Source organism: Haliotis rufescens, unplaced genomic scaffold, assembly GCF_023055435.1.
Source record: "Haliotis rufescens isolate VD_foot unplaced genomic scaffold, xgHalRufe1.0.p SCAF_11, whole genome shotgun sequence".
Classification (NCBI taxonomy): Eukaryota; Metazoa; Mollusca; class Gastropoda; order Lepetellida; family Haliotidae; genus Haliotis; species Haliotis rufescens.
Window position 1 is genome coordinate 11664739 of NW_025963791.1, and position 13385 is coordinate 11678123.

The following is a 13385-nucleotide window of genomic DNA, read 5'->3' on the forward strand; positions in this document are numbered from 1 at the left end:
GGTCAAATGGGGTTTAACGTTGCGTCCAAGATTATTGCACTTATATAGCGACGTGCATGTCCGTGTTTGTGTGGCTGATTGTACTAGACCGGACTGATGCCGATTTATAGTGCTAGCAGACTGAGATACGTTGCAGATTAATGAATACCCCACTCAGACACAGTATACTGACTCCGAGCCGACCAGTCCTTGTTTTAGCCCCTTAATGCCGAGCGCCAGACAGGGTAACAACTATTACCATCTTTAAACGTCTGTTGGTATGACGCAGCCGGACCTTCCGCTCTCCGGGCGCACTCTCTACCACCAGACCACGAAGGCGGTTCGTCGCTCTGATAATCTTTAAAGTATTTTTTAAGGAGTGGTGTTTAACGCTGCTTTGAACAGTACTCCAGTTATACCATGGCGTGTCAGCTTGATGTAGGAGGAAAGTGATATGTTCATGTCTCAGACGTTCAGTTACCACTTTGGTGAAACCAACGACCACGCGCATGGTCCTGACAAACCTATAAACATAATCAGGTCGTACTTGGATTCGAACCCACGGCCATACGTTCGTAGCGCGCCTGAGGGAGAAACTCTGATAAGCGAATGGCGGTGCCTTTAACGACTTGGAACCCTACCTTTTACAATATAATACATCAAATCCACACCCAAATGAACAAAAAACGCAATATCATTCTCCCGGTCAATGGGTCATTGTGCGTTCGATTTTCATGGGAGATACGGATGGCCCAGTCGTCTAAGGCACCGCAACTCGCTATGTAGAGTTGCGTCCCTTTGGAACCCCAGAAACGTATGATCGAGGGTTCGAATCCCGATTCGCCCCGATCATGTTTCTATGTGTGTCAGCACCATACCCGTGCTCGTTGGTTTCACCAAAGTGGTAATACTGCATCAATGTCCGCCAACATCAAGCTGGCACACCGTGATATAACTGGAATACTCTTAATCCCAGGGGCGGTCGGGTAGCCTAGTGGTTAAAGCGTTCGCTCGTCACGCAGAAGACCCGGGTTCGATTTCCGACATGGGTACAATGTGTGAAGCCCATTTCTGGTGTCCCCCGCCGTGATATTGCTGGAATATTGCTAAAAGCTGCGTAAAACTATACTCACTCATTCACTCACTCTTAATCCCAACTCAGTCGAGTTTCCTGGCCCAATACAATATACCAATCTAACAAGGAGTTTATTTATTACATAGTCCCAACGTATGAAAAGATAGAAGTTTGATACGCCTTATACCTGCTCTGAAAACAAAACGTGCTCTGAAACCATGATTACTGTTTTCACTCACTGACAGGATGGCGCTGTCGCTGACACCGATACTGTCGCCAAAGATGTTGCCTTCAGGGAAGGAGATGGAAGTGGTTGTCCCGGGCATCTGAATCTCCACCCCGGCCATCATGTCTTCACTGTCCAGATGACCGATGATGCCAGATGCAGCGGGGGTGGTGTACTCCAGCGTCTCCCCGGGGGTGAGAGTCTGACCCAGCGTTTGAACAGCGAGCTGTTGGGTCTGAAGTGCCATGTCGGCGACCTCAGCCGCCTAGACAATCAAGAAAGAGTGAGGGAGGCTATAGACCTTAAAACGTAGCTCATCCGGATACCTTATGTCATCAATGTTATATTGGTGTTACTTCCTATCTCCAAAGTTTTGATTGTTGTTTAACGCCGCACTCAACAATATTCCAGTAACATGACGGTGGTCTGGAAATAATCGAATCTGGACCAGACAATTCAGTGATTGACATCATGGGCATCGATCTACGCAACTGGGATACGAAGACAGGCATCCACCAAGTCAGCAAGCCCGACCACCCGATCCCGTTAATCGCCTCTTACGACAAGCATGGGTTGCTGAAGACCAATCCTAACCTGGAATCTTCACGGGACGTCTAGGAAGTGGGTGGGTGAAAGTGAAACGAAACCGAACCAAACTACCTGTGTTTGATCAGTTATAAATTCTTGGTTGTATATTTAGATATGTATCCAAACTATTTACAATTTGAGTATTTACCTCAAAGTTTAAAGCTGGTTACTATTATTTGAAACCACATGTGCTCATAAACAGCCTGTGTTTTAATATAGCGCAACAAATTTCTGTATCGATGTCGAGGGCTTTAACACCTGTGATTTCTCACAGGACGAGGCTATATCAAGAATTATTTCCTTTTAAAAAAAATATCTTTCCGATACAATATATCGGGTATTTATTTTATGGAAACGGAAATGTGTTCATATTTCAGCAGAGACGGTGAATGGGTGAATATATAATAAAACCTGTTGTTTTACATTTTCTTTAGCGGGATGGTTATTGAGGACAGGCGGTGGCTGCTTTATGTAAAAGAGCAGAAAGCACAGACAAGAAACTCCTTGTTTAATGAGCCAATACTCTTTCATTAACATTTTCTTGTTGTTCTGGGCAGTGAATGATGTTATCACCCTTTTCCGATTTAGTATTCAATATAGAATACATCAGACAGCACGCATGACCATGACATAATCGTATGTGTGATCCTTCCAGCATAAGATCATTGTGCATTTATAACGAGCAACACACATACTGCCAGGCAACATGGCTGTTCACTTACAATCTTGGCCTGGCTGGCTTTGTGCGCGTTGAGAAGATGTTGACCAGTCGGATCCTTAGAGGAGGCCACGCCTGAAACACACAACCCGTGTATGAGGTAAACAAAGCGACTTCTGCTTCTGCTGCTGCTACTACTGCTACTACTACTACTGCTGCTACTACTACTGCTGCTGCTCCTACTACTACTACTGCTGCTACTACTGCTACTACTACTACTGCTGCTGCTACTGCTGCTGCAACTACTGCTACTACAACTAGTACTGCTGCTCCTACTACTGCTGCTACTACTGCTACTACTACTACTGCTGCTACTACTACTGCTGCTGTTCCTACTACTACTACTGCTGCTACTACTGCTACTACTACTACTGCTGCTGCTACTGCTGCTGCTGCTGCAACTACTGCTACTACAACTAGTACTGCTGCTCCTACTACTGCTGCTACTACTGCTACTACTACTACTGCTGCTGCTTCTACTACTACTACTACTACTCCTGCTGCTACTGCTGCTACTACTACTACTATTACTGCTGCTGCTACTCCTACTTCTACTGCTGCTACTGCTGCTACTACTACTGCTGCTGCTACTACTGCTACTACTACTACTGCTGCTACTACTACTGCTGCTGTTCCTACTACTACTACTGCTGCTACTACTGCTACTACTACTACTGCTGCTACTACTACTGCTGCTGCTCCTACTACTACTACTGCTGCTACTACTGCTACTACTACTACTGCTGCTGCTACTGCTGCTGCAACTACTGCTACTACAACTAGTACTGCTGCTCCTACTACTGCTGCTACTACTGCTACTACTACTACTGCTGCTACTACTACTGCTGCTGCTCCTACTACTACTACTGCTGCTACTACTGCTACTACTACTACTGCTGCTGCTACTGCTGCTGCTGCTGCAACTACTGCTACTACAACTAGTACTGCTGCTCCTACTACTGCTGCTACTACTGCTACTACTACTACTGCTGCTGCTTCTACTACTACTACTACTACTCCTGCTGCTACTGCTGCTACTACTACTACTATTACTGCTGCTGCTACTCCTACTTCTACTGCTGCTACTGCTGCTACTACTACTGCTGCTGCTACTACTGCTACTACTACTACTGCTGCTACTACTACTGCTGCTGTCCCTACTACTACTACTGCTGCTACTACTGCTACTACTACTACTGCTGCTGCTACTGCTGCTGCTGCTGCAACTACTGCTACTACAACTAGTACTGCTGCTCCTACTACTGCTACTACTACTACTACTAGTACTGCTGCTGCTGCTACTACTACTACTACTGCTGCTACTTCTATAACTGCTGCTACTACTACTCCTACCATAACGCCTGACACACGCCGAAGCAGTATAAAAAAAGATGTCATCAATATAAATTGACTTTAAATTCTTTCTTAGGCGTGCCCGAAACCTATGATCGTGGGTTCGAATGCCCTGATTACGTTTCCAGGTGTGTCAGCACGTGCACCGAAGTGGTAAGCGTCCAATATTTGCATCACTTCGCGTTTTCCTCCTACATCAAGCTCTGACACGTCGTGAAGTAACTGAAATACTGTTCAACTCTAACACTGGCTCTATTCTCACCTGTCTGGTTCGACTCGATATCTGTATCGTAATCTTCGAATGCCGAGGTATCCATAGCGGTGAGCTTGTCACTCAGAACCGGCCACTGTATGTTCACGACGGCGGCCTGTTTAATGCATATTATGCATGCATTAAGCATGTTGGTTATTTGAAGAGAATCGGTCACATTATGCATGCATTAAGCATGTTGGTTATTTGAAGAGAATCGGTCACATTATGCATGCATTAAGCATGTTGGTTATTTGAAGAGAATCGGTCACATTATGCATGTATTAAGCATGTTGGTTATTTGAAGAGAATCGGTCACATTATGCATGTATTAAGCATGTTGGTTATTTGAAGAGAATCGGTCACATTATGCATGCATTAAGCATGTTGGTTATTTGAAGAGAATCGGTCACATTATGCATGTATTAAGCATGTTGGTTATTTGAAGAGAATCGGTCACATTATGCATGCATTAAGCATGTTGGTTATTTGAAGAGAATCGGTCACATTATGCATGTATTAAGCATGTTGGTTATTTGAAGAGAATCAGTCACATTATGCATGCATTAAGCATGTTGGTTATTTGAAGAGAATCGGTCACATTATGCATGCATTAAGCATGTTGGTTATTTGAAGAGAATCGGTCACATTATGCATGTATTAAGCATGTTGGTTATTTGAAGAGAATCGGTCACATTATGCATGCATTAAGCATGTTGGTTATTTGAAGAGAATCAGTCACATTATGCATGCATTAAGCATGTTGGTTATTTGAAGAGAATCGGTCACATTATGCATGCATTAAGCATGTTGGTTATTTGAAAAGAAGCAGTCACATTATTCATGCATTAAGCATGTTGGTTATTTGAAGAGAATCAGTCACATTATGCATGCATTAAGCATGTTGGTTATTTGAAGAGAATCAGTCACATTATTCATGCATTAAGCATGTTGGTTATTTGAAGAGAATCAGTCACATTATGCATGCATTAAGCATGTTGGTTATTTGAAGAGAATCAGTCACATTATGCATGCATTAAGCATGTTGGTTATTTGAAGAGAATCGGTCACATTATGCATGCATTAAGCATGTTGGTTATTTGAAGAGAATCAGTCACATTATGCATGCATACAACATGTTGGTTATTTGAAGAGTAGCAGTCACATTATGCATGCATAAAGCATGTTGGTTATTTGAAGAGAAGCAATCACATTTTGCATGCATAAAACATGTTGGTTATTTGAAGAGTAGCTGTCACATTATGCATGCATAAAGCATGCTGGTTATTTGAAGAGAAGCAATCACATTATGCATGCATAAAACATGTTGGTTATTTGAAGAAAAGCAATCACATTAAGCATGCACAAAGCATGTTGGTTATTTGAAAAAAAGCAATTACATTATGCATGCATAAAACATGTTGGTTATTTGAAGAAAAGCAATTACATTATGCATGCATAAAACATATTTGTTATTTGAAGAAAAGCAATTACATTTAGCATGCACAAAGTATGTTGGTTATTTGAAGAAAAACAATCACATAATGCATGTATAAAGCGTCTTGGTTATTTGAAGAAAAGCTATCACATTATGCATGCACAAAGCATGTAGATTATTTTAAGGAAAGCAATAATCATATATCATTATGTTATATTATACATTATATAAGCATATCCTCTGTGAGTTGTCTAAAGGAGAGGCACTACATTATGTGTGCATGCTGTGTAAGGTATCAAAAGGAGAGACACTACATTATGTGTGCATGCTGTGTAATGTATCTAAAGGAGAGACACTACATTATGTGTGCATGCTGTGTAATGTATCTAAAGGAGAGACACTACATTATGTGCGCATGCTCTATGAGGTGTCTTAAGGAGAGACACTACATTATGTGTGCATGATATGTGAGGTGTCTAAAGGAGAGACACTACATTATGTGTGCATGACGTGTGAGGTGTCTAAAGGAGAGACACTACATTATGTGTGCATACTATGTGAGTTGTCTCAAGGAGAAACACTACATTATGTGTGCATGCTGTGTGAGCTGTCTAAAGGAGACAGTACATTATACGTGCATGCTGTGTGAGTTGTCTCAAGGAGAGACTCTACATTATGTGTGCATGCTGTGTGAGCTGTCTAAAGGAGACAGTACATTATGTGTGCATGCTGTGTGAGGTGAGGTATCTAAAGGAGAGACACTACATTATGTGTGCATGCTGTGTGAGGTATTTAAGTAGCAACACTTTATCATATAAACATAGTATATTGGCTGTCTAAAGGAGAGATACCACATAATGTACAGGAGAGAAACTCTAAAGAAGGTAAAACAGACTAACCGCAGCAGCTTCTTGGGCAACGTTGAGCAGAGCCGTGCCCAGTGCCTTTGTGTTTTCAGACGATGTGTTCAAATGTGACAGTTCCTTTGTTATCTCCAGTGTTTTCATCATTGTTGCTTTCTAGAATCATTAAAAACTCATTAGATTCCCCAAAAAAGGATAATGATGATTTTCCGCTCTGTACTTAACTGTTACCTATATTCATTTAAGACAATTCATTGAAACATTCTTCGTGATGCTCATATTCGATATGGCATGGTAAGCATAATGCATATTGTTAATACATGTATATCTGCTTTTTATGTATATATGTCATTTTGCGATCATCAGATAATGCATAAATAGGAAACAACCAAATATGAATGTTCCTGATATTTATGTTTTTCTTTATAAATCATACATTGTGAATATAAGCTAGTTGACCAGCATGAGTCATTAAATACCTCGTTTCCGGATACACTGACCCAAAGTTAAAAAAAAACATTTGAGAAGTATATTTCTGCCCGACGACCAGTTAACAAAATTCAGTAATGAACAAAAACTTCAAAGAAAGTAACTTCAGTAGGGCAAGCATCCTTTTGCAATTAATACATTAATACTTCACCTTGTCGACAGCGTTTTTACCGATAACACGTTTAAACACCTTGTTTAATTTGTATATTTTCATCTTACCATCCTACAGCATTAGGATCAAAATCGGTAAAGTATATCCTTAACTAAAGAAACTTTACATATTAAGATATATTAGAATCCTTAAGTATTGTTTCAAGTTTCTTAAAATGCCTATTGATAGATTACAGGAATTGCTATACTATGATGTATACAAAATGGAAATCGTAATATTATGTATATAGGTATATGATGTAAAATCCTTTTTAAATGAATGCGGGTATGAATATATTTGCTATTATATATTTGTACCCAGTAATCCAGATTCGTTCCTATTATCTGTACACCAAAGCCTTAAGGATATCTTCTTAGAAAATGGTCATCACAAGTTTTATGTTTACAACAATGTAATCATTACAAGCTTTTAAAGACACTTATTTCATCGGAATACTACATGTTTGATATAGAAATTAAAAGATTCAGAAACGCGCTATCACAATATATATTTAGACGCAGCTCCCATTGACTTCTGATTGAAGTAGGCAGACATAGGAAGGTAGCTAAAGAATTGAACATTTGAGAGCAATGTGATTCTAAAAATGTGATTGAAAATGAGTTTCATATTCTGTTGGTTTGTCAAAAATACAACTTTCTAAGAAGTAATTATATATATAAACGGCAGTAATATTCGTAATGTTACGGATTTGGGTATATGATGTATAAAATCTCTAAAGACATGCTCCCCCGACCATTGAACATGACGCGTGGGTAAAGTTGAAACCCATGACGACCACAGTGCGGAGTTACCTGACAGAACTTGGTGCATTCTGCGGACTCCTTGGCGTTGGTATGTAGACAGGTGAGGACCTGCTCCATGGCGGTGGGGTCTGGCGTGGTCATGTTGGCGCATGCGCCTGCTATAGTGTCTCGGAGCTGAAACATACAATAATTGAATGAAAAAAGAAATATCTGAAAATACCCCGTAATGATAGTACCGCTACATAGAGACGTCGGTTTACAGAGAGTATTAATTTACGCGAAGATAGGTTTATGTGATACTGTTATAAAAAGAGATCGGTTTATAGAGGGATCACTTTACAGAGAGGTAGGTTTATGCTGTACCGCTATAGACAGACGCCGGTTTACAGAGAGGAATATTTACGTAAAAGCCACAAAACCCTTTCCATAATTTCCGCTAAAGGCAATGTAATTAATATTGTACGATTCCGTCTGAATCATAAGCATGTGAATCACTATCAAATAGTCATTGTAATTAAGTAGCGTATTTTAAAAAAATCGGTTTATTGAGGGTGTAACTTTACAGAGAGGTAGATTAATTAGTATAGTCATTTAGAGAATTGGTAGAAAGGTTAGTTTATTAATTATAGACAATAAGGCATTACAGAAAGGCAGATTTCTGGAGTTGGTAAGAGAAGCGGGGTTTATAGACCAATCTAACAGAGAACAAGAAAGGAGCACACTATGAAGAGGTATGTTTTTAGAGAGTAATATGGAGACAATAGCGCCCTTTTGATTGATTGCAGGGACAATGTGGCCTTTTCGCACGGCCTCAGATTCATTGAGAGCTGTTGCGATGCCGTTTGCTATAACTACAGTAATACAGAAAGATTGTTTGTTTGTTGTTTAACGCTGCAGTCAGAAACATTCCAGCTGTTTGACGGCGGTGTGTAAATAGTCGTATCTGGACGAGACAATCAAGTGATTGACATCATGAACATCGATCTACGCAATTGGGATGCAATGTCATGCATCGACCAAGTCAGTAAGCCAGATCACCCGATCCCGTTAGTGGCCGCTTATGACAACCATGGGTTGCTGAAGACCAATTCTAAGTCTCAAAAGGCTTACTGACAAATTAAAATATCAGGGTTCCATCTGGGTTCCAATGTCATTAGTGTTCCGTTATAGAGACACTGTGGTTTCACACTTTAGAGAAGCATGTTCATAGAGAATGCCCTATTACAGAGTAACCGGTCTATCGAGAATGGTGCTTTATTGGGAAGCAGGTTCATATACATATAGATAAGGGGTCACGGATGGCCCAGTCGTGTAAGGCGGGGTAATTCATAAGTTGCGTCCCTTGGGCACGCTAAAACTTATGATAAAGGATTCGAATCCCAATTCGCCCCGGTTATGTTTCTAGGTTTGTCAGCTCCATACCGCGCTCGTGGGTTTCATGAAAGTGGTAAACGTCTTAGACCTGCATCACTTCGGGCTTTCCCCCCGCATTAAGCTGACACGCCGACTCACTCAAAGAGATCATGCTAATATAGAAACGCCTGTTTGTGGGGAGTTAACAGAGAGCACGCTATATAACGAGTGACGAGTGTCCAAGAACATAAGGAGAGTACCCCTAAAGAGATTGATGGGTTTAGAGAGTCTACTCGTTATGTTGTAAAAAAACATATGTCTATATTCTAAAAAGGCTGAAGTATAAAATCTACCTTGGCCTTGTTATCCCGTTCCTCTTCAGCCTTGTGGATGAGTGCTTCACGCTCTGCTGGAGATCCCTACATACATTGGCAGGAATATTAATAACTCAAAATATTAATAGGATCAAATCAAGAGGCAAACTGGAGTGTAAGGTTTGGCAGGTTTACGTGCTGTGAAGACACTGACTTATTCAGAGTTGTGTACTACTGAGAAGAACGTTAAAAGAATATACCGCAAATCCGCCAGTATAAATAGAGATGCATACAACAGAGAGTCGGGGTATGTATATGGTGATTCAAAAGCAGCTTACTACAAAATCTAGGCCTCCGACGCCGGACGCAGTCTTGAAAGCTGAAAGAACCATTCCATTGCCAAGTGCACTTCCTTCACCACCACCAACACCTGGTAAACCTGGTAGCCCTGGTATTCCGGAGCCAGCCATTTGAAATCCTGGTAGTCCTGGTGCCCCAGCCCCGCCAAGCTTGAAATTGCCCATCCCAGGAGCCCCGGCCCCGCCAGCTCCAAACTGGCCCATCCCAGGAGCGCCGGCCCCGCCTGCTCCAAACTGGCCCATTCCAGGAGCTCCGGCTCCACCAGCTCCAAAACTGCCCATGCCAGGTAACCCAGCCGCGCCACCAGTTGGAGATCCCGGTAGTCCTGGTAGTCCTGGTGCCCCAGCGCCAGCCATTTGAAATCCTGGTAATCCTGGAGGCCCAGCGCCAGCCATTTGAAATCCTGGTAATCCGGGTGCCCCGGCCCCACCAGGCTGGAAATTGCCCATCCCTGGAGCACCCGCTCCACCAGCTCCAAAATTGCCCATCCCTGGAGCACCTGCCCCACCGGCTCCAAAATTGCCCATCCCTGGAGCACCCGCCCCACCGGCTCCAAAATTGCCCATCCCAGGAGCCCCTGCACCACCAGCTCCAAAACTGCCCATGCCAGGTAACCCAGCCGCACCACCAGTTGGAGATCCCGGTAGTCCTGGTAGTCCTGGTGCCCCAGCGCCAGCCATTTGAAATCCTGGTAATCCTGGTGGCCCAGCGCCAGCCATTTGAAATCCTGGTAATCCGGGTGCCCCGGCCCCACCAGGCTGGAAATTGCCCATCCCTGGAGCACCCGCTCCACCAGCCCCAAAATTGCCCATCCCTGGAGCACCTGCCCCACCGGCTCCAAAATTGCCCATCCCTGGAGCACCCGCCCCACCGGCTCCAAAATTGCCCATCCCTGGGGCACCCGCCCCAGCGTTTCCAAAATTGACCATGCCCATGTTTGATGGTCCAGCAACACCACTGATGTCAACACCCACCTGAAGGAAAGAGAACAATAGTTTTTTAATATAACATTTCATTCAGTATACAACAACAGAAATGCACATTTGCCTAGCAAATCCATGGCTGATGAGAAAAACCCATATGCACCTTTATACAGGCATACTGTAATCTGAACGATAATACAGGGTACCAGGGATACTCACCCCGCCCATGGGCTGGAACTCTGTCAATGCCAGACCCGGAGCCCCTGGTTTATTGTGTGCCTCTGAAAGCATAAACCATACCTCAGAGAGCCGTCGTGCACCTTCAACTGTTGTCACAAATCTGATAAATTCTCGACATCGTAATTTTCACGTGTCAACGTGTCTGGTATAATGCCTCACTAAATATCATCAAACTGACTGAGAACATTACAAACAACTCTCCACAAGATGGCAATATTCCAGCAACTCCAGACTTTGGTATCTACATGACTACTTCTTTCTACGAATAATTCAATAAGTGTCATAAGTTATAACACTTAAGGCCTGATAGTTTTTGGGTAGACATACAGGGGACATTAACATATTAGACGCATCAGTGACATAAATGGTGTCTGATGCAATCCCAATGCAATTATGACTCGTACCGTACCAGTTGAGTCGGATACGTTAACCATACACGATTCAACCCTGACTCTCCGCCATGTAAGGAGTCAAAAATACACTATTCAACCCTGAGACTACAGTATGTAAGGAGTCAGACATACACGATTCAACCCTGACTCTCCGCCATGTAAGGAGTCAAACATACACTATTCAACCCTGACTCTACAGCATGTAAGGAGTCAAACAAACACTATTCAACCCTGAGACTACAGCATGTAAGGAGTCAAACATACACTATTCAACCCTGACTGTACAACATGTAAGGAGTCAGACATACACTATTGAACCCTGACACTACAACATGTAAGGAGTCAAACATACACTATTCAACCCTGACTCTACAACATGTAAGGAGTCAGACATACACTATTGAACCCTGACACTACAACATGTAAGGAGTCAAACATACACTATTCAACCCTGAGACTACAGCATGTAAGGAGTCAGACATACACGATTCAACCCTGACTCTCCGCCATGTAAGGAGTCAGACATACACTATTGAACCCTGAGACTACAGCATGTAAGGAGTCAGACATACACGATTCAACCCTGACTCTCCGCCATGTAAGGAGTCAGACATACACTATTGAACCCTGACACTACAACATGTAAGGAGTCAAACATACACTATTCAACCCTGAGACTACAGCATGTAAGGAGTCAGACATACACGATTCAACCCTGACTCTCCGCCATGTAAGGAGTCAGACATACACTATTGAACCCTGACACTACAACATGTAAGGAGTCAAACATACACTATTCAACCCTGAGACTACAGCATGTAAGGAGTCAGACATACACGATTCAACCCTGACTCTCCGCCATGTAAGGAGTCAGACATACACTATTCAACCCTGAGACTACAGTATGTAAGGAGTCAGACATACACTATTCAACCCTGACTCTCCGCCATGTAAGGAGTCAGACATACACTATTGAACCCTGACACTACAACATGTAAGGAGTCAAACATTCACGATTCAACCCTGACTCTCCGCCATGTAAGGAGTCAGACATACACTATTCAACCCTGACACTACAACATGTAAGGAGTCAAACATACACTATTCAACCCTGACTCTACAGCATGTAAGGAGTCAAACATACACTATTCAACCCTGACACTACAACATGTAAGGAGTCAAACATACACTATTCAACCCTGACTCTCCGCCATGTAAGGAGTCAAACATACACTAGTCAACCCTGACTGTCCGCCATGTAAGGAGTCAAACATACACTATTCAACCCTGATTCTCCGCCATTTAAGGAGTCAAGCGTACAAGATTCAACCCTGACTCCCCACCAGGTAAGGAGTCAAGCGTACAAGATTCAACCCTGATTCATGAACATATGTTTATGATACATATAGTCGGAATCGTACAATTGACTCTTATGATTATGGGAAGGGTGTTGTCGCTGTTAACACGTCTACCACGTCTTTGCTTTGCCGCTTTGTAGCAAGGTTACCCCTACGTCTTTCTATATATGAAGTTTCGATTATCCACCGAAACTGATTCCAATGGGCATAAAAGACAAAAAGCGGTGCAGATTATATGAATGGATCACTGAAAATCAGTGTCGACACCAAGCGTTCTCGAAAAGTGTAAGCTGGAAGATATGGTTAATAGTTTGGTAATAGTTAATTATATCCCTTACTGTCAGCGTTGAGAAGGGAGGCCAGCTTGGTGAGTTTCTCCGTGACTGATTTCTGATCTCCAGAAGCAGTAACCTTTTCGATCTCGTTCAAGGCGTTGTTCTTCTGTTGAGCTGACCAATCTCCCATGTTAGCGGTGTTGGGGAACACCTGTCACGGCGACACAACCATAGAACGTTCAGCACTGACTAGGTGTCATGTCGAGATATCAAACA

General features: G+C 42.7%; 1 protein-coding gene across 1 annotated transcript in view; it reads right to left on the bottom strand.

The window, feature by feature from the left end:
* Positions 1-13385, bottom strand: part of LOC124141160 — a 56066-nt gene that overhangs the window by 16981 nt on the left and 25700 nt on the right. The window contains exons 17-25 of the mRNA XM_048392869.1: positions 13173-13320; positions 11064-11125; positions 9900-10895; positions 9601-9666; positions 7943-8068; positions 6527-6646; positions 4202-4307; positions 2591-2661; positions 1294-1545 (exon numbers count right to left, since the gene is read on the bottom strand). Coding sequence (XP_048248826.1) covers positions 1294-1545; positions 2591-2661; positions 4202-4307; positions 6527-6646; positions 7943-8068; positions 9601-9666; positions 9900-10895; positions 11064-11125; positions 13173-13320 — 1947 coding nt within the window. The remainder of the gene's footprint in view (positions 1-1293; positions 1546-2590; positions 2662-4201; positions 4308-6526; positions 6647-7942; positions 8069-9600; positions 9667-9899; positions 10896-11063; positions 11126-13172; positions 13321-13385) is intronic.